The sequence below is a fragment of the Suncus etruscus genome, chromosome 17 (assembly GCF_024139225.1).
Source record: "Suncus etruscus isolate mSunEtr1 chromosome 17, mSunEtr1.pri.cur, whole genome shotgun sequence".
Classification (NCBI taxonomy): Eukaryota; Metazoa; Chordata; class Mammalia; order Eulipotyphla; family Soricidae; genus Suncus; species Suncus etruscus.
In genome coordinates this window covers 35,197,927-35,224,898 of record NC_064864.1, presented here as the reverse complement: position 1 = coordinate 35,224,898, position 26,972 = coordinate 35,197,927, and the positions used below count along the sequence as shown (strand labels likewise).

General features: G+C 36.1%; 1 protein-coding gene across 1 annotated transcript in view; it reads left to right on the top strand.

Annotated features, from left to right (window-relative positions):
- HTR7 (5-hydroxytryptamine receptor 7) overlaps positions 1–20,840 on the top strand; it is a 71,453-nt gene extending 50,613 nt beyond the window's left edge. The window contains exons 2-3 of the mRNA XM_049764399.1: positions 6,386–7,149; positions 20,790–20,840. Of these exons, the coding sequence (XP_049620356.1) occupies positions 6,386–7,148 (763 nt within the window). The 3' untranslated portion in view covers position 7,149; positions 20,790–20,840. The remainder of the gene's footprint in view (positions 1–6,385; positions 7,150–20,789) is intronic.
- The last annotated feature ends 6,132 nt before the right edge of the window (positions 20,841–26,972 follow it).

Below are 26,972 nucleotides of genomic sequence, written 5' to 3'. Positions count from 1 at the left end.
TGTATTGCAATGATTATTTTTTTTATTGACCTCAAAGTCAATACTGGGATAATGTTAATTGGACTTTATATTTATCATTTACTTCTACAGTTTTTAATCCTTATTGCTAATGTATTTTTCTTTTTATAGGGGCCACTATCAAAAGTGCTATGAGAAAGTATTATGGGGAAGTGCTATGGGAAAGTACTTGAGGTACTCAATGATAGTGCAAATCAATTTTAGTAATTCTCAGTATTTGGTGCCTGGCAGTACTGACAATACTCTGGTTCAGATGTGGGTATCATCTGGCATCATCTGGCATATACATTCATGTGGTCAGGCCCTAACTGATGATAAAGACATACGTGCTCCTCACTGGTTACCCATAGCCCTTCTACTTGTATAATATGGCCCATAAATGATATTATAAATATCATATGACCTTTGTATTTTGTTTCCTATCTCTGGAGCTCAGTGATGTTATATACAATATGTTATATAATTTGAATGTAAATACAATCATACAATATATTTATATATATGAACATATAACCCACCCTATAATTATGTTGAAAATGCAAAATACTGTGTGCATGTATATGTTCATATGCATACTGCACATTTTAAACACTTTATATACAGTATGTAACTATTATAGCTTATGCATATATACATTTATTAATAAGAAAGCAACAGAAAAGTATACAGAACATCACCTTGCGAAGCTGTGGAAAGGAGCATGAAGTGACAGGAATCAAACTTGGGGTCTCACATTTGGGAGGCATGTATAATCCCACCTGTAGCATCAACAATATAGGGTACTTGGTGCACAGAGCTGCAAATGTGATATGGTTACAAATTACTGACTGATGGTCATTAGAAAATTTATTAGGGGACAGAGTTTGGCAGTGGATCTGGGCAGTGCCTTATTAGGAAATTTTTTCTTTTTTAATATCTTTATTTAATTGCCTTATTACAAACATGATTGTGGTTGGGATTCAGTCATGTAAAGAAAACACCCCTTCACTAGTGCAACATTCCCATCACCAATGTCCCAAATCTCCCTCCTCCCCACCCCATCCCCAGCCTGTACTCTAGACAGGCTTTCTACTTCCCTCATTCATTCACATTGTTAGGATAGTTCTCAATGTAGTTATTTCCCTAAGTGCACTCATCACTCTTTGTGGTAAGCTTCATGTAGTTATCAGGAAATCTTAAAGGCAGAAGAGGGTAGTGAAAGAATGGGAACAAAGCAATGGATGTTTGTCTGCTGCAAGGGAACAAAGCCCAGATAAGATGCTTGCATAAGAAGTAGCCTCATTGTTGTGAAGATTAGCTAGGGAAAGATGGTCCATATGTGCATATGTGCTGGGCCTCAATCATTTTGGATGGGCTATTTCCAAGGCTATTGCCTATGGTTCCAGAGATGGTTGTTCCAGAATGCTGCATCAACCATGCCAGGACTTCAGCATCATCCCTTGTGCCATCTTCCTATCCCCAACATGGTGGTTTTTAACTTACATTGAGACATTTATTTGTTTATCTATGTAAAATTTTTGTTAAAAATCTACCAATATAGTTCTAAGCTCTTGTTTTATGGCTAAACATAGTCTTTGTCTTTTAAGTTCTGCAGAAATAACACACATTTTTTTCATGGTGGCCTTAAACTTTCTATATCTTTGTTATATTTAGGGTTTATTTATGAATTTAAGAAAAAGATACATCAATTATATTTTTACTCTAATTTCCAGTCAATTGTTAGATTTTTATTTTTCAATGCTGATTAAACATGACTCAAAATTTTTTTCCCTTTTTTCCTTTTTTTGTTTCTGGGCCACACCCTGTGATACTCAGGTGTTACTCCTGGCTATGCATTCACAAATTGCTCCTGGCTTGGGTAACCATATGGGACACCAGGGATTGAACCCAGGTTCTTCCTGGGTCTGCAGGGTGCAAGGTAAACACCCTACCAATGTGCTATTGCTCTGGCCCCTGTTAATTTTTATATTAAGTTTACTTATATACTTGAATCTACTTTGGGGATATAGACTCTATATATTTTAGAAAAACTATAAAAGTTTTATTTTATTGGTCTTTTACTTAAAATTTAGTGCTCAATTTTATCTTTTGGACATTCTTTTTTTTTGTATATTCACTTCATGAACTTAAAAGTCATTTAGTCAAACTAACCCCCACCTGATCCCCACCCCAGCTAGATTTTTAAACTGGAGTTATATAATATTTTTAGATTAATTGGGTGGAAAATAGCACCCAAATTTCAAATACTGGGTTTTTAAAAAAGTTGTGATTTCTCCCCTGCCCACTGTCAGTTCAGTTATTCTCCATATAATAGATATATGTACAGGCCATTTAAAAATACTTTATGTTTTCTATTTAAATTTTCTAAGCATATTAAGTTTTTTTAGTGAATTCTTTTCTCCCATATTATTTTATATTTTAAATTATTTTTAACTCTCCTAACTTTTGTTATTTACAGACATTTAAAATTCTATAGTCTATCTCTAAATATATATTCTATATAATATAATAATGATTAAGTCTAATAATAGAAGTTCCTATTTCAGTAGGGAAAATAAAAAAGAATGGAAAGGTAAATTGAATTGATTTCCTTAGAACAGGTTGTAGATTCCAGGCTTGTTAATTGTTTGTATACCTACACAATAAAATAAACCTTACATTTCTGTTGTAGGGAATCCTACCTCTACTACTTCTTCTGCTACTAATTTCCTATTGTAATTAACCCTACTTTCTCTACCTATTGCCCTAACTTTCCATCATCAGCACCCCCACTTCACCTACTACCCTAGTAAGTAGGAGTAAGATTGTCTAACAATGCCATCTGCTGGCCACTAAGAGAATGAAGAGAATTCTCTTCTGTTCAACTTCCAATTTGGGTTGGTGTCTTGGAAGGCAGACCCAGGCTCGGAAACCAACAGTGTGTTGTCTGTGATTACAGCAAAGGGAAGATAATTAAAGTTAAAGACCTGACAAAGACTACCTGGTAAAGCTGGGAAACAATGAGACAAAAATAGAAAGGCTAAATACACAGAATTTGGTAGAAGAGCAAAAATAGGTATGAAAGAAATCTGCAAAGTTCCAGAAGGAAAATATTGAGAGATACATTGATGCATTGAAAGAGCTATTGATAAAACAAAAGAATGACAGAATCCTCCCTCTCCTCTCCCATAGCTTAAAATCGACATTTTGGACAATTCTACATTAGACCAAGCTGAATCCAATTTCTTTTCTCTGACTCTCTCCATCTATTCTTTTCTTTCTCTTCTGCCATTATTCCCTCTCTACTTTCCTCTTGTCTGTTTCCTTTCTTTTCCAACTCTTCTATTTTTCAGAAAAAACAATTCTCTTTCTCATTCCTCATTACAGTTGAGTATAAAAACAAAATCCTAATTATAGCTGAAAATTTAGGGATGGTACTTGAGGTATAGGGGATAGTACTTGTGGAAAAGGGAAGGCAATATTTGTAAGTGAAAAAAAGTGTGCCCAAATTTTTGGAAGCTTAGGGAGTTCCATCTTGAGATTCAATTCTCCCTTCAACTACTCTACCTGTCTCTTGACTATTGTCTGTCTCTTGTCTATTTGACTATTTTACTCACTGCAATATCCCAAATATTTAAAACAGCACTTGGTGAATATAAAGAGTTCTATCTAAATATTTGCTCAAGGAATAAATTAATATTCTTTTTGTAAAGCAAATCTGGCAGATTTCTTTTTTTATTATTTGCCTTTTGAAAGTGTTACAGTGATATTACTTTCAGTCATTAATGTGTAATTTTTTTGACTTGTGGACTAATTTAAAAAGAATACATGAGGATAATAAGTATTAACTTCGCATAGAAATTGTCTTTTAAATTCTAACCAATAGACTCAAAAAACCTACTGATAATTTAGGGACTCTCTGTAACTTTCTTTTTCAGAAATTAATTTTAAAAAGCAACAAAATGAGTAGATTCTATCTGGTTTGGATTCTTAATTGTGCATATATTTGCCCTTTAAGTACAGAGGTTATTTAAAACAAAATTTAAAAAGTTAAAAACTGTTCAGCATCTGATAAAATATCTTATTGGATATATTTTATCTACTGAGTTTCTTGCATTATAAATCCTTGGTAACACAGATGGAGAAATATTTATCTTACTGAACACAGAAAATGTTGGGTTTGCCTAATATTCTTCATGTGATTTTTCTTATGAATCTTCTCAAGAGAGGAGAGACAACGCAGCTGTTTCTATTTTATAGGTGCTTTCACAGAAGTTACTGCTGAGAGAGGATTTTCTTTTCATTCTTTTTTTCTTTTTCTTTTTTTTTATTTGTTTTTGGGGAGGCACACCTGGTGGTGTATAGGGTTAGTCCTGGCATTCTTACAGATTGAAATGGGGCGGTTGCATGCAAGGCAAGCACCCTATCTTCTGTACTTTTGCTTCTAGTGTACTATCATTGTAGTCACCTCTTACATGAGATTTTTCTATAGATCAAAAAATTTTCACTTGAAATTCCAAGCCCTGGAATTCCTAATTATCTCACAAATCTCTGTGATCATAGAAAATGTTTTTGCTACAGTGCAGAGGGTGTTAGGATGAATTAAATACTGGCCTGAATGAAAAGAGTTGGGAAGATCAGTGGTTTATTATGTAACCTGAATGTAACTTTAGGATGTTGTCACAGTAACCTACATAAACCTTGACATTTTTTTCCCAACTGAAATTTATGGCAGTAGTCATGGGGACAGAATGGGTATTTAATTTTGAATTGTATTGACAACCTGTGAAATGCTAAAAGCTCCAACATACAAAAATGTGCTTACTGGCGTTACAGGTAGAGGTTGCTAAGGCCCTGATAGTGTTCCTGGTTGACTATAACATAGATGAAAATGGAATAACATTTGTGAGTCTTAGTTTTGGTTTCTGGAAGATGGTAGTAATAATGTCTCTTAAGAAGAGATGTTGTCCTCACACTTATTTGTGGGATATATATAAAGTAAATACAAAGCTAGTTTGTAATAGAAACAAAGGCCAGAGGGACCAGTCCATGAAAGCTTGACACAAATAGCAAAGGAATGCAGTTAGAGGAGAGAAGGGACCTCTATGACAATGATAGGTGGAAATGATTACTCTGGACAAGAATTAGGCATGCTACACATCACAAAGAACAAGAGCAATCAGTTCTGGCGAGGATGTAGGGAAAAAGAAACTCATTCACTGCTGGTGGGGATGACATCTAGTCCAGCCTTTATGGAAAATAATATGGAGATTCCTCAAAAAATTGGAAATTGAGCTCCCATTTGACCCAGCTATACCACTCCTAGGGACATACCCTAGGAACACAAAAATACAATACAAAAATCCCTTCCTCACACCTATATTCATTGCAGAACTTTTTACAATAGCCAGACTCTGGAAACAACCAAGATGCCTTTCAACAGATGAATGGCTAAAGAAACTGTGGTACATATACACAATGGAATATTATGCAGCCGTGAGAAGAGATGAAGTCATGAAATTTTCCTATACATGGATGTACATGGACTCTATTATGTTGAGTGAAATTAGTCAGAGGGAGAGAGAGAGTGACACATATACAGAATATTCTCACTCATCTATGGGTTTTAAGAAAAATTAAAGACATTGAAATAATTCCCAAAGATGAGGGCCAGAAGAACTGACTCAAGATAGGAAGCTCACCACAGAGAGTGGTGAGTGTAGTAGAGAAATAACTATGCTGAGAACTATCATAACTATAATAATGTTAATAAGTGAGAAAGCCTGTCTTGAATATAGGCAGGGGGTGGGGAGGGCAGAGATGGGGCATTGGTGATGGGAAGTTTGCACTGTGAAGGGGGTGTACTTGTTATGACTGAAACCCAGCTACATTTATATTTGTAATCGCGGTGTTTAAATAAATTATCGATCACTTAAAAAAAAGAATTAGGTGTGCTAAAAGGAGATAAAGTCAGATGCATCATTCTTCTTCAGAAACAATATTGCAAATCACATTGCCTAAAAGGAAGAGAGAGAGAGACAGAGAGAGACAGAGAGACAGACAGAGAAGAAAAATGTCTGCTACAGAGGCAGGCAAGGAGAAGACAGGAAGGAAAGCAGGAAACTGGGGACCTTAGTGCAGGGAAATATGCACTGGTGAATGGTAATGTACATTCTATGACTGAAAATCGTCATGAACAACTTGGTAACTGTGGATTTCACAGTGATTCAATTACATAGTTTATTTGAACAATAAATAATAGGAAAGAGGGAAAAGGAGCTCTTGTTACTATGAATCTATGAGTTCTAAAGTCTAGTGCCCATTCAGGGGTACTTCTTGTTGGTTATGATCCCAGCCTTGACCTCTTTGTTTCTTTTATGTCTTTCAGGTACCTCGGAATCACAAGACCCCTGACCTACCCTGTGCGGCAGAACGGAAAATGCATGGCAAAGATAATTATCGGTGTCTGGCTGCTCTCTGCTTCTATCACTCTGCCTCCTCTCTTCGGCTGGGCCCAGAATGTCAACGATAACAAGGTGTGTCTGATCAGCCAGGATTTCGGCTACACGATTTACTCTACTGCGGTGGCGTTTTACATCCCGATGTCTGTCATGCTCTTCATGTATTACCGAATCTACAAGGCTGCCCGCAAGAGCGCTGCCCGGCACCGATTCCCTGGCTTCCCCCGGCTGGAGGAGCCTGAGAGTGGCATCTCCCTGCAGAGCATTGGAAAGGTGCCCAAGGAGGTGGAGGAGTGCGCCAACATTTCCAAACTCCTCAAGCATGAAAGAAGAAACATCTCTATCTTCAAGCGGGAACAGAAAGCTGCGACTACCCTGGGGATCATCGTTGGAGCCTTCACCGTGTGCTGGTTGCCCTTCTTCCTCCTCTCAACTGCCAGGCCTTTCATCTGCGGCACCGTCTGTAGCTGCATCCCCCTGTGGGTTGAGAGGACATTTCTCTGGCTGGGATACGCGAACTCTCTGATCAACCCCTTTATCTATGCCTTCTTCAACCGAGACCTGAGAACCACCTACCGTAGCCTGCTCCAGTGCCAGTACCGAAACATCAACCGCAAGCTCTCCGCTGCAGGTATGCATGAGGCGCTGAAGCTGGGAGAGAGGCCTGAGAGACCCGAGTACTTACTGTAAGGTAATTTCCCCATGGTGGTGTTTTTTGTTTTTGTTTTTGTTTTTTAAAATATTTTCTTAGTCTACCCTACAACCTCACCACTTGGTAGAACTTTTGAACTTTTTTTAATTTAGATTTTTTCCACCATGAAATAGATTTTTTTTTTAAGTTTTATTGAGACCATTGTGAATTACAAGTCTTTCACAGTTGTTTCTCAAGCCCATAGTGACAGCGAATCAGGGCCATTCCCGCCACCATAGTTCCCAGCATACACCCATACCTCCACTCTTAGTCCCCTGGACTATTAGTGTAGCAGGTTCTTTTTGTGTTTAGATTGTTATAGTTGGGTCTCTTGACTCCACTGCCATTGATTTTTGGCTTGGGCGTTTAGATCTGACCCCATCCCTTTTTATTTTTTTACTCAATGCTCCTGAGACCACTTGGTCCCACTGCCATTGATTTTTGGCTTGGGCGTTTAGATCTGACCCCATCCTTTTTTTTTTTTTTTTTTTTTTTTACTCAGTGCTCCTGAGATGGGTCCCTGGGTCCCATCTTTTCTTTTTTCAATATGTAGAAGAACATAGAAATATGAGGCCAAACAAAATGATTCAAGTTCTAAGGTTCTATGAAAAAGGCGGGACTTAGAAGATATTAAAAGGGGGGGGGCAAGTGTGGCAAGATTTTTTTTTTTTGCATAGGCTCAGTAAATGTTGGGGGAAATTAAAAAGAAAATTTCCTTGTTCTAAAAGATACAGGGTGTCTCCACCCATGAAGCATACTGTTGTAAGGCCAACTACAGGCTCCAACCCAAAGGTCTTAGGGTAAATAAATAAAGACCTTTAGAGTCTTTATTTATGGTCCTAGAAGAAGTTCTGCTCAGTCGAAGTTGTTGTAGTCAGTCTTCTGTAATTAGAGATCTTGGTTTTTGCACAGGTCCTAGGACAAAACCTAGGGTAAAGTCTTCATTTATGGCCCCAGGAAAAGTTCTGCTCAGTCACGATGTTTGTAGTCAATCTTCTATAATTAGAGATCTTGTTTTTTGCACAAGAACTTTTAAACTTTATCAGAGAAAATTATTGAGCATATTAGAAATGATTTCAAAGTGACTCTCCTTGGAACTCAGTAGAATTCCAAAATCCATTTTAGGAATTTATATGGGAGGAGAAAATTGATTAGCTAGTAAAATTCAGGTAATGTGATTGATGACAAGAATGGTGACATTTTGCATAAAATAATATCTATAATAAATAATACTTACATGATATCCTTCTGCTCTATTCTTCAACATTCATTATTTGCTGTTGTTCTAACATCAATTAAAACTTTTTAATGACTTTATACTTTCCTAATTATTCTTTTGAGAAAGGATGTATGCAGGGTCTCAAACTCAATTTACCTGGGGGCCGCAGGAGGCAAAGTCGGGGTGATCCTTGAGTGCAAAGTCAGTAGTAAGCCTTGAACATTGGGGGTGTGTGACTCAAACAACTAAACCAAAACAAAACCAAAAAGATTCCTCTAGGGCAGGGCCACAAAATGTTGTATGGAAGGCCTCAAAATGTTGTACGGAGGGCTGCAAACCGCCCGCAGGCCACGAGTTGAGACCCCTGGACAGTGATCTTTGTAATACACTGCTTGCCAAAAGGAAGCAGTCTAAGACAAAGGAGAATAGTTGTTGTAGAAGTAGATGGACTCCAGATAGATCAAGGGCCTGCAAGCTACAGAACTTTCAGTAATAGTTACCCACCATGTTGGAAGTTGAAAACTGATAGAGTTATTGAGATATATTGAATGTGTTTAAGAGTAATTTAATTACTATCCTAGAAGCAAATGCAGCAGGCTATTGGGATCTGGAAAAGAAATGGAAAGATTACTAAAAGGATAGAAATGGCATAGATAATCCACATGATAATGAATTTGACACTGTAAAGATGGAAGGAGACAGGTTAGTAGTAGAGTCCTTTCTGGCTCTAAAGATTTTGCTTGAAATTTGAGGTAAAGAAGACATCTTCATGTTTGACAACATAGGTGAATGAATGAGAAAGCAAAAAGTGCTGATGAGAGAGAACAGCAGATTAGTGTTGGAAAAGAGAGGAAGTGGTACCCTTTACATTGAACCTACTGGCTTCAAAGAACTAAGGCCCATTGCAACTGAGAAGAACTACCCTTGCCATCCCATCCAATCTCTTTCTTTGATAATAGAGGTCACAGGGTTCTAGCAACTGGCATGTTTAACAGTCTCATCATTGAATCTTCTTCTGTGAAGTTTTCATATACTTGAATGTCTTTCTTTTTCATACAGGTGGCTTAAGATCTCTGTGCTTCCATCTGTCTTGGGCAAATATTCCTGTTTAAGGAGAGTTCCAAAGGTTGAAGGAATCCAGGGACAATAATCCATAGGTGCCAGATAGAGCACTAAATGTCCTTATCACTGTTGGAGTGACACTACAGTGGGCTAGTCATTTTCCTTGCATGTGGTCAACCTGAATTTAATTTCTGGCACTCCATATTGTTCCTTTAGCAATGCCTGAGTGTTGAGAACCAGGAGTAAGTTCTAAGTACTGATGCATGTGGCTGCCAAGACAAAAATAATTAAAAAGTGTCTTTATGTGCAATGAGACATAGAAATTTATGATTTCCTCAAATGACTCTGAAAAACTCTGTTTTTTTCCCTAACTTATCACTAGAACTAGTCAGGCTGAGACATTTAATAGGGATGAGGAAAATCATAATTTGTGTTATTTCTTATCCTAAAAATTCAGAAGTAAGATTACATATAAGTTAATTCTTCAACCTGGTGTAGCTTCACAGGTATTATTTTTTACTTCTTTTATAAATGTTCTTTTGAACATATGAGTGCTAATGAAAAGTAAAAACGTTAAAAATTTAAATTTTTTTCAAATATTCATTGTGATTAATGTATAGCTCTAGAGATCTTCCTACACCAAGCATAATCTTTATTCAATGATCACTAGTAGTTATCTTTCAGGTTCTAAATTCCTTCAGACAAGCTCTAAATTTTAGTCATATTCTGATGTGTAAGTTCTAATGCTTGATGCATAATAGATGAGTGATAGAAGTAATAACAATTATTTGAGCATATGTACTATACCATCCTATCTTTGAAATAGGTAGTTCTAGGCCCCCCTCCTTACTTTTAAGAAGAATATAACTAAGGATCACAGACATCAAATAACTTACCTAAGGTCACATAGGCTCTTAAGTGATAGATGTAAATAATGTAATGTAAATAATAATGTAAATGTAAATAAACTCAATGTATGTGTTCAACTATGATGCAACACTTTTTGTCAAATTATTTCAAATTGTAGGCATTAAAGAACATTTGAGCTAGAAAATGTCAATTTTCTCTGAGACAGATTTCTCTTAGACACTTATTAATAGAAATAAGCAGAGATCATTCAATTTTTTTATTCAATTTATTAAATGTCAGTACAAAAGAAACCTCCTTGACAAAATCATGGTAGCTTCTAAGATGGAATTAATAAGGAAAGTGTATTGATAGAGTTGACATTATATCAATGCATCAAACCAATATTCCAAAAAAAAAAAAATCAACCCAACTTTGGCTGGCTGATTTTAAGGTAAAGAACTGGTGAAGACTGGACAGAGTTTATGAGAAAAGCTTTGAACTGGTGAATACCAGTGAGCGTAAAGTGATAGACATGAAGAAAGTAAGTAATGAGAAAACTGCTTGTCTGATATATTAAGCTATTTTAGTTGATGTTTAATTTTATTTTTTAAGAACCAACTATTTTCAAAACAATAGCTAGATTATTTAGGTTAGTTATAAAATTCTTTAATGCAAGAACTTATATGAGTTTCTATCTTTGGGAGTAACATGCTGAGAGACATGTTTAAAAAGTGTCTTTGGAATCAGAGACATGGCAGATAAATAGAAAGGCTGATGATAGGGGATTGAATTAAGAATCCAGTGTAGAAATTTCCTGAACTGGAAAACAAAATCATTGTATTTTCATATTTCCTACAGAGTCAAAGTCCTTGAGGGTAATTTTACTATTTTAGCTACTATTTAACTCATAATTAAGTTATTTTACAAAAGGATAATTTCTCAAAGTCACATAAACTGATTTTCATTTGGAAAATAATAATAACTCACATGTATTAAAAATTCACTCTCAGTTATGCTAAGCAATCTTAATTATAGAACTTAATCTGAAACATTACAACACTTGGTTTTCTTTATTATTATTATTTTGTAGTTTAGATAGCATGGTTACAATAGTATTTACTTTTTAATCTTACTGTGCACAATATAATGTCTCTTGATCATCACCAGAGTCCATCTCTTTCTCTTCCCTGTAATCACCCCCCTGCTAAGTAACCTCCATTCTGTATTCATCTTCAAAGGGTTGCTGTCATTAGATACAAGTCATTTCCTTGCTTTTTTCTTTACACACCACATAGAGAGATAATCTGGAATTGTCCATTATCTAATTTTGTTCTGTCTTTATACAAATTGAAAAAGGCAGTATTTCCAAAGCTGACTAGTGTTCTATTTCTATCATATATACTTATCATAATTTCTTCATTATTACTGGACAGTTGGGTTGTTTTCATATCATAGGTATTGTAAATAATGCAGCAATAAACATAGGTGTGCACATATCTTTTTAAGTGAATATTTTCATGTTCTTGGTGTAGCTGCCTACAAGTCGAATTAGTGAGACATACAAGAGTTTTGTTTTTAAATTTTTGAGGATACCATTTTGTTTTTTATAGCAGCTGAACAAAAAATAGTGAAGGAAAGCTCTTTTTTTTTTTTTAGCTGCATCAACATAGCACTGCTGGTTTTTGGTTGTGCTTTGTTTTGTTTTGTTTCTGTGTTGTTGGTTTTTTTTTTTTGTTTTTTTTTTTTTTTTTACCTTGGATGTTCCCAAGGTTTACTCTTGGCTCTGTACTCAGAATCACTCCATGCCCTCTTTGGGGGAGGATATGCTCTGCAAGAGCTCTAACTTGGGTTAGCTGCATAAAAGCCAAGTGCTTTATCTTCTACTTTCTCTCTACTTTGTGCCTCACCCACCATGTATAATTATTTTCCATTTTTTCTCTGAGTGTGTTTATTTTGAAGATTCAAATGTGTCTCTTGTAAGCACAGAAGATTGTATTTTGTTTCAGAATTATCCAGCCATTCTATGCCTTTTGACAATGGAGTTCAATCCATTGACAGTTGAACAGATTACTGCTATCAAGGAATCTGTGACTTTTTCTATGAGGAGTTTTCGTATTTTTGCAAGTTTCCTTATATTCTTGTGTTTTGATATTACCTTTTATATAACAATTAGTCCTTATTTACCTCCTCTTATTCATTTTTTTCTGCTTGTTTTTACTTTTGTTTTTTGGGCCACCTACAGCAATGCTCAGGGGTTATTTCTTGGAGCCATACTCAGAGATCACCCTTGGTGATGCTCAGAGTACCATACAGGTTGCCATGGATCAAACTCAGGTTAGCTGTGTGCAAAGAAAGCTCTCTACTATTGCTCTAGCTCCTCTTATTTTTGTCTTTAAATATATTTTTGAGAGGCTGGAGAGATAGCACAGCGGTAGCGCGTTTGCTTTGCAAGCGCTGACCAGGACCAATGGTGATTCGAATCCTGGCGTCCCATCTGGTCCCCCGTGCCTGCCAGGAGTGATTTCTGAGCAGAGAACCAGGAGTAACCCCTGAGTTATGCCGGGTGTGGTCCAAAAACCAATATATATATATATATATTTTTTTGAATTAAAATTATATTTATGGGGCCGGAGAGATAGCACGGAGGTAAGGCGTTTGCCTTTCATGCAGAAGGTCATTAGTTCGAATCCCAGCATCCCATATGGTCCCCTTAGCCTGCCAGGAGTGATTTCTGAGTGTCGAGCCAGGAGTAACCGCTGAGCACTGCCGGGTGTGACCCCTCCAAAAAAAACCCCCAAAATTATATTTACTTTGAAGTTTATAACTAATGACTAAGCTTATTTTTTCTTCCAAGTTTGTGGGATACAATTCCAATATTACATCTGTTAGTTTTCTTATTGCCTTTCCGCATTTTCACCCACTTAAGACTTTTATGTATTATTTTACTTCCAACTGGAGTTTCCTTGCTTTTCAAAGGAGAGATCATTTAGAATGCTTTGTAAAACTGGTTTGGAGGCAGTGATGCCCTCAGGTATAACAAATGTTTGCAAATGTTTTATTACACCCTCTCTCAAATCTCTGTCAATTATCTGGCAAGGCAGAGCATTCTTAATTGGAGGTTCTTTTATTTGAGTACTTTGAAAATATTTTGTAGTTTCTTTGTTGCTTATAGTTTCACTGGAGAAATTAAATGTAAATTGAATGGTAATTCCCTGGTAGTTTTAGGAGAGTCTCTCTCTTTGGGTTTTGGACATTATTAAGATATGCCTTGATGTTCTGTTATGATTAATTTTGCTCGAAAGCCTCATTTAGAGATGTTTTTGGTTTTTTTTATGTCAATAAATATTTCTTTCCTCTCTTTTTCTTCAGGTTTTCTTATGATGCAGACACATCTTGTGTGATGTTTTATAAATCCCTTAGACTTTCTTTTTTTGTTGTTCTTTCTTTTTTCTTTGATGACACCGTGTACTTTTCCTTGATGTCTTCACTGATGTGAGTTTAAACTTCTGTCCTGATTTCCAAGTTCTGTAGCTAAGTTATTTAACCAAATAGTTAGTTTAAACTATTAGCTTTTTAAACTCTGCTTGGGTAAGTATTTCCATCTTTTCTACATAAAGCCCTCTTTGAACTTGTAGATGGCTTTATTTCACTGATTTCTTTACACCATTAACTATTATAAGGGTTGCTGCTTTCAGTTTTGATGTAGATAGGCTACTCCTGGGCTTTTGTCTCCATCTTTTAATAAAATTAAATTCCATTTTTTTTCATTATTCCTAGTACTACTTGGTATCTGCGTTCAAACTGACTTGATCCAGGGCTCCTGTTCATGAGATTAATGGTGCATTGAAGTAATGAGGATATGGATGGTAACTTGGATTTATGGTTATTAGTTCTATGCTCCTGTTGTAGCTCTGAGATATAGCCAATTTAGTGTGAAAGACTAGGGATTACTATTGATACAGTCTGGCACCTGATTTTTTGGGTCATAGTTTAACCTAGGAAGCAACTGAGGGTAGTAGTTTCAAGTACCCAATCACCATTATTAGGAGGCTGATCTATATAGCTATTATTACAGTATTAATAATTATATTAGTATATTATTTTTATTTAGTAGTTATATGGGGGTTAGTTTCATATTGCACTAGTAGAGCCAACATTTAGTTCTGGCTGGCAACCCATGGGATGCTACTGTTATGGTCTGGTTAGGTCTGTGACAATAAGTTGGGGGTAGACCTTTGTTGCTAAGAGAGTAATTAATTCATGAGTGACCCTGTTGACCTATAAAATATCTAAAAGATGATTAGGGTAGAAGTGGGAGTTCTACATCACAGTTCATACTACCCTGTGATTTGTTTGTGTTGTTTTTGAAATAGTTTGTTGGATGGGTTTAGCTCTGCTTACTCAAATCTGATGGGATAGTCTGGTTTGGTTATATTTGAGAAAACTGTTATGCTGTTATTAGTTGGGCCATTAAATTTAGTGGCGGTCCCAGGAACTGGTTTGTTGGTTGGGAGGGGTAGAAAACACATTGGGCTGTTTATCCTTTTATTCAGTAAGCTGCAAGGGACTGGCATGCAGGTTGGGCTGACATCTTGAAGAGCTTTTGAACAGGTGGAACTGAGAATAGTTTTACTGCTATCCCTCAAGCACATTGGAGTTACAAATTCTGGCATCTTAGAGGATTACTGGGAGTTATTCATCTCCAGAATATTGACAATAGTAGTCTCCACTGCACAATCTCTCAACCACCTTGACAAAAGTCAAAGCTCACCAAGTTCACCTTTTGTTTTTGCCTGCACCACTTGTCACCTTTCAAGTGACTCTTGTCTTTTTTCAACTCCCAACTCAGGGTTGATGTTGGCCATTTAGTTGTATATCAAACTAGTATGATCCCTTTGCTACTTATCCACGGCTGAGAGGATTTCAGAATCTCCAACTCACACATACTGCTTCTGCTTTTTTTCACTTTCTACACTCCAACTCACACATATCTACGTTTTCTTTTTTTTTTGACTTTCTACACTGTACTCTCTCACTCTCACTTAATGTTCTTTTGGAAGGGTGTCTTCTGGAAGATCTAGGCAAGATTCTTCTGATGATTCTTTGTAGGGTGTATGTCTAACTTCATCCTTTGTATAGATTTTTCTGGAGGATATTATTTTAGGAGCTTCCCTTAATTAGGCAATGTTAGCTCCCTTAAGCCGTTGAGATTAGTATTTTATTTCTCTCTCTTCCAAAAATGAAAAAATAAGGTTGGGTGAATATTTAAATATCCTCCCAATATCATACACATAAAATGGAGCCCAGAGAATCTGTTTTCAAGGGTTTCTTTAATATCATACTTCAGTGGTTTATAATAGGAGTAAACTCTGCCAACTTAAAGTCTTAAGGATATTTGCATCTGTGTCTTTAGCTATTATTGATATAAGATAAAAGATTTAGAAAGTTTATCAGATCATCAAACTACTGGCTTTTGTCTGTGTAGCGAGGAAGTAGACATAAGTCACCAATTGAGTAGGGCAGTAGATCAGTGATATGTTACTTAAAAAACATATGACTGACTGTCTTTGACCTACAGAACTGCTTCTCTAAGTTATGAAATGACTATTCCTGGGGCCAGAGTGGTGGCAAAAGTGGTAGAGCATTTGCCTTGCATGCACTAACCTAGGACAAACCATGATTTGATCTTCTAGCATCCCATATGGTCCCCCAAGTCAGGAGTGATTTCTGAGCGCATAGTCAGGAGTAACCTTTAAGCATCACCGTGTGTGGCCCAAAAACAAAAACAAAAAATAGAAAAAAAAGAAATAACTATCCCTTCATTTTAAAATAATTTGGCAGTTTGATATACCCCTGACCTTTATGAAATTTATAATGAGTGATTTGGAATAGCCGGTGTTCTTATAATTATATATGCTGTGGCATTATAGTCATTCCCACTATTAGAAATCTATTTTTAAAGTTATTTATACCTGCTCTGCATTGACAAGAATACAGAAAATATAGATGTTTTCTCACTCTGTGTTTTTTCACTTCTGTACATAAATATATATAAATATACACATATATTCACTGGCTCATTTTGTAATAAGAACAAAAGAAATATAGAGACAGGAAAAGATATAGACTTCAAAGGAGAGAGAACTAATTCAGAGCTTATCCTAATCTTGATCAAAGCAGAGTTCCTGAAGGGCATGGCTTCAAACGTATTTTATCAGTGGTAAAAATATTTGTAAGCAGAGAAGACATGACATTCCAGGTGAGGGGAATACTTTATGTATATACAGTTTATTTGTATAGAGGGAGATTTTTTCCCAAAGGATAATATGAACCTAAGATTAGGTATGAGGTGACAGAAGCTTTGAGAATTACAATGGAAAGGTAGAAAGAGATAAAATTGAAAGATCTTCCATTCCAGTTTCAGGGACTTGAGATTCTAATATAGACAAGAGGGTTTTACCTCCAGGTGTATTTTACAATGTCTATAAAACATCTTTGGTTGTCATAGCATTAGGAGGGAAGACCTACTTCATTGTAGATACTGATTAATCTTGCAAAAAAAGAGAATAAACTCTGTGTTAAGGACATATTCAGGGAATGAATCAGAAGATAAAGATTGGAAGCAAAGAATCTCTTGACTTAATTTGTCTAAAAATATATGATATCTTTTTCTACAAGCATGAAGCCGTGCCTGGTAGAGGATAGAAATATGAGTAAGTGACAGCACTTGCTTTGGAAGCAATACATAGCTCACTGTACATTGGTGGTGGAGGTTGGCGTGAGATAGCTATAAAGGACTAGTAATCAGGATCTTTAACTATTTAAAGAATGGTAATAAGTGGCAACAGCATTTCTATAGATCACAATGTGTCTGTCAGCTTGTATGTGAACATGATTGTCTACAGATAAAATCTTGGTGTAGAGTCTACACCAAATTGAAACCAAGTGAGCAACATGTGATTAACCCAAAATAACTCAACTCTACTGGAATCTGGAAGAACAACATCATGTTCTAATCACAGTTCCTAACAAATCTTTTCAGAATCTCTAGCTCCATTTATGATACTAGTTCTCTGAAATCTTGTGCCTGCCTACAGTCTTGAAGCACCTCCCATAAGTCTTGAAACTCCTCCCAGGGTTTTTCTCCCCTATGAGTGCATAGGCTTTTGTTTGTCTTTTACTTTGGCTCCTAACCGTACCTCTTCTATTTTCCTCATCTCCTATGTAATATGATTTTTCATTTTCTGTGTAAATAAGATGTCTAGACCATGTACTACTGTTTCTACATATTTACGTATTCATTCCCATTTTTTGACCTGTGCCAGTGATCAAACACAGGTCTCATAAGTACATAGCATATGCTGTGCTACTGAGCCACATCCTTGGTCCCTTGTGCTTATTCAGAATTAAAAGAGGCTCCTAAATTCAGTGAGCATTCATAGGGAATTTTTCTTGAAGAAGGAACTGTGTAGAGGGAAAATCCTGTGAATGCTTCTGTAATCGTTATTATATTTCTTGACTTTTAATTATATGCTTGGTCTCCTTTTTAAGTTTTCAATTACTGGAATTACAAAACCTAATGTGCTGATGAATTATAAGAAGACCTCTTTCTTTTAATATGATGACATAGATTTGCTATGTATAGATTATAAATTGCTTTTAGGTATGATACCTTAGTGACATCTGTCCTTTGACACCGTGATGGTGAACAATGCTGCAAAGCAGTTTCTAAAATACTTTCCTACTAAACACTTTATAAATTTTTTTGAAATAAGTTCATCTTTAGCTTATCTCTTTTCCTGTTGGTGATTGTATTATCTTTCTCTTCAAAGATATCATAATCCCTACTAATTGTAGTAGTGAATTGTAATGAAATAACCTTGAATTTCTGTCATGACTCTGTCAATATGCTGCTGCAGAATATGCTGAGGAGCTCAGGGAAATTTTACATTTTTTATGAAATCCAGTGATAACAAAAAAAGAGAAGCAACTGCCCAACTGACCTCAGTGGAAATTGGGACAAATCAGCAAAGCCCCTGAAATTCTGGATAACTATGATGGAATGTTATCTTAAGGATAAAAACAAAAAGTTTGGCATATCATCTTTATTTTTCTTCCATTCACAGTAGTTTTGTTCCTCAGCATTGACTAAGTAGAATTCAGAAGTTTATTTCATTAAATTAACAGTTAGTAATAATAATAATACCTTGCTAGCTTCAAGATCTGCAGTTTCATAAATTTTAACTTTGCTGGGTCTCTTTAAAGTAGAAAATTCAGGCTATGGTACTTTTTCTTTTTAAATTTGTTTTTGTTTTCTCAGTTCCTAAGAATTATACCTAGCACAAAATAAAATCAAGCTGTCCAGATGGACATCCAAAGAAACCTTTCTTGGGTGTCTTAGGAAGAAAGTATCCTCTGTTGAAATAATGAAGGACGATATTTGCAGAAGACATTGAAGAAAAGAAAGTATTTTAACAAAAGGCATGGCAGGGTGGAGGTAGAGTGGGGATTGCTCAAAATGGAGGGAACAATATAGACAAAGATTTAGGTGGGGAGTATTTTTTCAGCAATGTCTGGAAGCTGGATAGATTGAAGTCAAGATGGAAGTTCATGTGGGCAATATGCGGAGTCTTTTGAGCATCTGTAAATCCAGAACTGCATTTGAATAGGCATTCAATGAGAAAGGAGAACAAAGTAAAAGTGAGTTCCCTGTCAAGAGGTTAATAGGAGGGGACTGGTGCTTAAACTAGGAAAGAGGCCAAGGATGACTGAATGTTTGGATGTTGATCAACAGGTAGGTAGTGTGGAAAGGGAGACTTTAGATATTTTAGTGCTATAATTTGTGGCCAGAGAAATTTAGTAGAACTCATGAATTGATATGAACAGAGCAATGCTGTACTGAAGAGAAAGTGCATTCTCTGTACTGAAACATGATTACTGTTAGAGATATAGCCTATTTTCTTTTCTTTTTTTTTTCAGTTGATTTTTACCATGAATACATTTTTTCTTTCATAAAATCTTTATTTAAGCACCATAATTACAAACATGATTGTAGTTGGGTTTCAGTCATAAACAAAACACCCCCCCCCCTTCACCAGTGCAACCTTCCCACCACAAATGCCCTCCTCTCTCCTCTCCCAACCCCTGTCTGTTTTCAAGACAGGCATTCTACTTCTCTTATTCATTAACATTGTCATCTAGTTGTTAGTGTAGTTATTTCCCTAACAGCATTCACCACTCTTTATGATGAGCTTCATATTGTGAGCTGGTCCTTCCGACCCTTAACTCTATTGTCTCTGGGTATTATTAGAATAATGTCTTTAATTTTTCTTAAAACCCATAGATGATTGAGACTATTCTGTGTCTATCTCTCTCCCTCTGACTTATGTCACTCAGCATAATAGATTTCATGTCCATCCATGTACAGGAAAATTTCACAACTTCATTTCTCCTAATGGCTGCATTATATTCCATTTTGTATATATGTACACAGTTTCTTTAGCCATTCCTCTGTTGAAGGGCATCTTGGTTGTTTCCAGAGACTGGCTATTATAAATAGTGCTGCAATGAATATAGGTGTGAGGAAGAGAGTTTTTGTTTGCATTTTTGTGTTCCTAGGGTATATTCCTAGGAGTGGTATAGCTGGATCATATGGGAGCTCAATTTCCAGTTTTTTGAGGAGATATAGCCTATTTTTAGTGCCAATTTCTGGATCCCTGGTTCTCTACTGCAATGTGACACTAGTTCTCATTATATAAAGAGGGGAACAGTGTTTTTGGAGAAGACTGGTCTTGTTACCAGGAAAGACCTTTCATGAAAATCTTCAAGGATACTTTAAATTGGAGGGCAAATTAGAGGTTGGGGTGCAATGGCAATCTGGGGAGCTATAGAGTTAGTTTTTAAACTCACAGTTATAGTTATGTAAATTGAATCCTGTGAAGGTTCAGAGTTAAGGAAGTGTGGATCTCGAAAAGGGACTCTACCTATACCCAGGAGAAGAGTAACTTGCTTAGCAGTTGACTAAGGCTTCTCTATAAATCTTTTCACGTTAGTAGCATAGAAGGAAGCCCATGTGTGGAAGTCACTGTACTAAAGCAGGCAGGGTTTCCTGGCCTTTGCACCTATGTATTACTATTTGTACCTGGGTTTGAAGGGAATAATTCATTAGTAGTCATCGTTCTTTTAAGTAGGAATGAAAGTAGAATTATGCAATGATTTTTGGGAATATCACTATGTGGGGCATAGCTATGTTAAGAGTGAATTTCTAAATGTGTTATCTGGGGCTGATTTGCAAATATATAGAGAGCATGGCAACTTGTGTAAGGCATGAACTTTATAAAAGTCCATAGTACTTATTTGAATCTTTGGAGGTATTTATAACCTTTTAGATACTACAAATGGTTCAAATTACTGAATGCTGCAAAAATTAAATTTATCCACTGCAAAATGAAAGCTTACTTTTATGGTTTTGCTAAATCATTTTCTCGTCTCTCCCCTCTTTCTTTTATAGACAAAAGTCTGACTAAGGCTGAAAAGAAAAGTCGATTCAAGTTCAACAGCGGAGCAAAGAAAACGAAACAAACCAAGAGATGGAAACAACATAAATGTTCGGTATTGGCTGCAGAGTGGAATGCGACTTCTGTCCTTTCTTGCAATGTATAAACATGACAAGCAGGGTCACCTATTATACAAAGTATATGATGAGGGAGATGGTGACCTCTTCTTTCTTTGCTGTGGATCAATTCTCTCCTGTGCTAATGAAAAGAGTTTCAGTTTGAAACAGCCAAATTGGCTCAGCAGTTAGCACATGAATAGAATTGAGTTCTAGAAAGGGAACAAACAGTTTCTGGTGCTTTGTATATGTCTAAGTCCACGTAAGTGGAAGAAAGTACACTTCCCGTGCTTCTATGTCTAAGCATTGTGGTAAATATTTGGGAATCATCAATGAGATAAGAATGCATTTCATTGTAGGACAGAAGGGTGTTTCCCCAAGCAAAATGCAGTAAGCTAAAGTATTGAATATGTTGCATGTCCTTGTTAGAAAACAGTCTTGTCAACTAATACAAATGATTTTCCTGAGCAGTGTCTGTTTAAAGCTTTCGTCAAATAGTATGGCTTTCTGCAGGGTGTCTGTGACTTCCCCACCAACATATTTTCTTTGTTAACTCACTTATTGTTATGATAAAATTCAGGAATAGATCTCAGGATGGAGGGTCTTAAGACCTAAAAAAAAATAAGCTTGTTCTTGTGCTTTCACTTTTTTGAGGGGTTCTGAGAGTGAGGGAGGATTCCTTTTGTGAAGATTGTTAACTGAATGAAGGGTGAGTGCTCACAAATCACACTGTATATTAACATGGTTTTTGGCACAGAGCTTTTGACTGTCATATTTATCCAAGTTGCAAGGGACCCGCGGGCTTTTCCATAACTGTTTTTTTGTGGGGAAAATATATGAATAACTGGGCTCCATGAAAGGTTATGATGCTTTTGGAGCTGGAACCATCAACATGATAATCCTTACTGTGCAGTATCGTATTAAACTGAATTGTGTGCTACCAAAGGTCACCTGACCTCTATTGAGAAATACCATTTTGTTTCATGTAGAAGATTTGTGTTTTGTGTTCTCTGTATCTTAAATCAAATGTGTGCCTGGCCAGTTCAGATTGTTTCCTTTCTCTCTCCCCAAAGTGGTAGATCTTCAGGACAGATAAGAAATTAGAAAAGATTCCGTTACTGATAGTATTTTTAAAAAATGTGGGAGAAGATGACCTGGGGAGCAGGGAGATCAGGAATAAAGAGTGCCTCTAAAGGGAAAAAAAAATGAATGAAACACTTCATTTGATAGAAGAGAATGGAAAGAGAATATTATTTTCCTACAATAAATGTAGCTATGCTCTCATATGATAATGTGGAATTCAACGTGGATCGTGGATTCTTTCAACTTTCACTGACATTGCTTCTTACCTGACAGAGGGAGTGATGGCGCCTTCCTGAAAGGGGAGGTGGACATTGCTCTTTCAGATAAAGCCTGTATAAATCCTGAACCACAGAATTGCTAATGTGACTGTTTATGCTTATATCAATAACTTAAATAATAAATTATTATCAGATAAATGTTGTTAAACTTGAAAATGTTTTATTATATTACATCAAATAAAGTTATTTGTAGCCGTAATAAAGTAACTGAAGTAATGGTTTTCTTTTCCACTCTCCTCCCCCAGGGGTGGGCCTTTTAAGAATTGCTCAGAGGACCCAGGTGCCACTCCTAGAATATTTGACTAACTAGGCTGGGCACTTTAATATAAGGCCCTATGGATGTGGTGTTGTAGGAGCCCAATTGTGATGAAGACTCCGGGGTCACTCCAGTGATACTTGAGAGACAACAGGTCATATTCTGGGGCCATAGGGTTAAAACTGAGGTTGGGCAAATACTATACCCCATTCCCCTGCACTATCTTCCTGAACCCCGAAACAATGATTTTTTAATTAAACATCTGATATAATAAACATTGCTCACTAGAGAATGGCAGAAGAGAAAGCTTTAGATATTTGCTAAAATTCTAAAAGTCATTAGTACAGTTTTATAACTAACTGTGTTTCGCTTGTGACTGAAAATTCAATCATTCTGGAACCATTTTTAGTTTGTAAAAGAATGAGTGTTTGTTCCTTAATTCATTAATGAGTTTTTATGTGAGCCCTTGCAACATTCAGCACTGTGGACATCAAGACAACATAGAAGAGCAAAGCACAGTTCTTTTAGTTTTGCACAGGCAGACATACCTCAGAATGTCAAAACATCAGATAGAGTAAATGCTCCAGCAATTTTCAGGGGTGACATCTCCCTAGTAAGTCAGGACATTATGGTTAATTGAGCTAATTTAGATTCTCAATTATGTTTGATTTATGTCTTTTTTTTTAACTGTACAGAACTTAATTTACAAAAGAGCAGAAATCAACAAATTAATACAAGGCTCTCTGGTAGGTGAAAACAACACATAAGTAAATGTAGCAAATAGCAAATTAATACAAGGCTCTCTGGTAGATGAAAACAACACATCAGTAAATGTAGCAAATATCAAAGAATACTAAGTCTGATCTGGCTCTTTTCAGAGTATTGAGAATTTAATTTCCATTTTTTTTAAATAAAATATTTATTTCTTGATTAGGACCTTCCATAGCTATTTAAATAGGTTCTTTTACACATTTTCAGTATCTGATTAGTGAACTCTGACTTTTTTCTGACTATATGGGCTAGGCTATTTTTTAAATATACTTTACACATGTGACATCAAAACAAAATAAAGAGAGAAGACTTGAGAGCAAATAGAAAAATATTATTTTATGTTTCTCATATATGATATGATGTGCTAACAGTGTTACAGCTTTTTTTTTAAACTGAAAATTGGGACATCCCTGAAATAAGCATTTTGCATATATTTTACAATTGTTGAGCAAGGATGACTATTTTGACTGATCTCCCCACTCACTTTCAGTGATCAGCTGTCGTTTCTGGCAAGGCTCAGTATGAGGAAACAGTACTTGGGAAGCAAGTAATTTTTAATGATAACTAATGATTATTGCCTTCACATTTAGTTTTATTCTGTGAATATTAAGCAGGAAACATTAACAAGGTTCTGCTTTTTGTTATTTTTTAATTGATCAGGATTCTTAAAGCATTTACCATAGTTTTATATGCTTGAAATTGTTTGCATATTTTTGAGTTTTGGGGCCACACCCAATAGCACTCAGGGATTACTCCTGGCTCTGCTCTTAAAAATCACTTCTGCCAGGATTGGGGACCATATGGGATGCCTGAGATCGAATGCAGATTGGTCACATGCAAGGCAAACACCCTATCACTGTGCTTTGGCTCTGGCCTCCAGTTTGCTTAAAAGTCTTATTTTTTTTAAATGATCAAATTTTAATGAAATTTATTATACTGATTGAGATAGGAGATCAACAACAGAACAAATATAGGCAATGTTTCAAGTATTTTTACTAATATAATTGAGATGCCATCCAAAGATGATAGGAATTATTTTTCAATATTTTCATTATCAATGAATTCCTCAATTTAATGAATAGAAATGTTTTTAAATCCTAAATTATTTGTGGGGGGGCGGCACACCTGTTTGCTCATTAATTACTCCTGGCTTTGCACTCAGAGATCATCTCTGATGGGCTGAGGAGACTTCATTGGGTGCCAGGGATTAAACCCATTTTGATTGCATGCAAAGCAAATGTTTTCCTCATTGCACTATCTCTGGCATCTTGGACTTTTATTTATTTGAGCCTCCAAACTGGGGTTCAGTAAGTCCAGGGACCTCCATCTCCAAATCTTGACCAGCTAAACTGGAAACTCATTGTAAGGTCCTAAGCTTGCTGTGCTGCTCAGGACACACTGGCAGTGCTTTGGATCTCCAGGGACTGTACTCTGTGATGCTCAGTGGACATTGTGATGATGGAAATTGAACATAGGGTGGTTGCATTGTACGCCTATGACCTCATTGATTCACTATATTCCAACTACAGAGCTTACATTTTAAGAAGTTTTTTTGCCATATTCCTATATGAGGACCATTACACATATCCTTTCTGTATCTATCATAATAATAATAGTTATTATTATTATTTTAATAGATGCTACACCCAACAATGGTAAGGGTTTTGGAACACTCCTGGTGATGATTGGTCCAGAGATTCAGACTAGATGGTTTAGTTTTTTGTCTGTTGATTCAGTACTTGGGATCATGGGGCCACACTGATGATGCATGGTAGGTAATCAGATGTATACCCGGTAGGGCTAAAGGAGCCATGCGATGCCAAGTATCGAACTCAGAGCCTTTTGTGTATGTTTTTCCTGTGCTAAACCACTTGGGACATATTATTAACATGTTATTATAAATGCTATAATCTACCAACTCCATGTTACTAATTTATATCTTATTATTTAGTAATTTGAAGATACTATTTTCTTTCTCTTTTTATTTTTATTTATTTATTTTTCTATACCTAGTAATACTCAGGCCTTACTGATGGCTCTGAGTTCAGGAATCACTCTTGGCTAGCTTAGGAGAACATTAGGGATGGCAAGGATCAAATCCAGGTCTGCTCTGTGCAAGGCAAGCACCCTACCTACTGTATTCTTTTTATAGCCCCAGTACTCTTTTTAAAAACAAACAAATGAAAAAAAATAAAACTGAAAACTAAAAAAAATACTGAAAGAAACACTTAAAATAATATTTTATTACTGTTCACCCAAATTGATCATAATGAATGATCTCTTCCACTGTAGGATTCTAGCATCAGAATCCTAAGCTTATATAAGTATTCTTTAATTAGAAGGTCAAGAACAAAAGGAAAAAGGGAGGAAAGAATGAAAAGGGATGGGAAGCAGTTTTGAATTTACTTGTCACCCTCTTTAATATTCAGACGAGTAAATGGAGGACATTTGCTCATTAAGTGGCATATAGCATATGTCGGGGAAAAGAAATGGAATTGAGTTTTCTGGTGTGTGCTGTAGATCTTCCACTACATGTTCCTGCTTTTGCAGGTTTCTCAGATTAAGAGAGCAACCTTTTCTCAATTTTCTGCACTAGTGGAGCAGAGCCTTGTATGTGTTATGGCCCATATGTTGAAACTTGTATATCTATAGTTAGTCAGATGGTTTCCAATAGCATACAAAGAAAACTTTGGAAACTTTCACAGGGTCAGCACTTTTTTGAAAGCACTGAGAATGAGGCATATTGTAAAACAATTTCTTCCTTAGGCAATGTATTTAAAACAGGAAGGTCTCAGGTCTTATGTCTGAAACAAGTGTACCTTGAGAACCATTTCAGAGGATCGAGTTTCCAAAAGTTTAATTTAATTTTACCTCTTTAGATGTGCTATTCTACACTTCCTCTAGAAAAGGAAAAGAATTCTTAACTTAAAATTTTTTTTTAAATTTCTATGGGTAAAAAAAATCACCACCCCCTTCTTAACATGTTTATGCAGTATAAAAAATTCAAACATCAAGAGATGAGATCCTTGGGACCGGAGCGGTGGTGCTAGAGTTAAGGTGTACCTGCCTTGCAAGTGCTAGCCTAGGACGAACCACAGTTTGATCCTCTGGAGTCCCTTATGATTTCCCAAGCCAGGAGCATTTTCTGAGTGCATAGCCAGGAGTAACCCCTTGAGCATCACCAGGTGTGGCCCCTGATCCTTACTTAAAATATAAAAATAAAATTGACTAGAGTGAATATGAAATAGAAAGTGAGTTGATAACAGGTATAAATTTATAGAAACATATTCGATGTAATGGGAAATTAACATTAATTTAACATTAAAAGAAACAAACAACAGGGAAGTACATCAGTCATAAAATGCACTATTTTTACTACCAATGCTCATTTCCCTCCCATCTATCCCCTATCCTGCCTGTCTCTGGAGTAAGCATCTTGCTTCTCTTTATTTTTCCTTTTTGACACTGTGATTTGCACTATCAATAATGAGGGGGTACCATATTTGTCATTATTTTCTTTCCTTTTCCTCCTTTATTTCTGTTCTTCTCTAGAATGTTCAGTTCCAACTATCATTGTCATAGTGGACTCTTTTCTACTCTAAGTGCATTTACTGCTCTTTGTAGTAAGCTTCTTACCACAAACTGGTCCTCCTGCCCCTCATCTATTGTCTCTGGATATTATTACCATTCTGA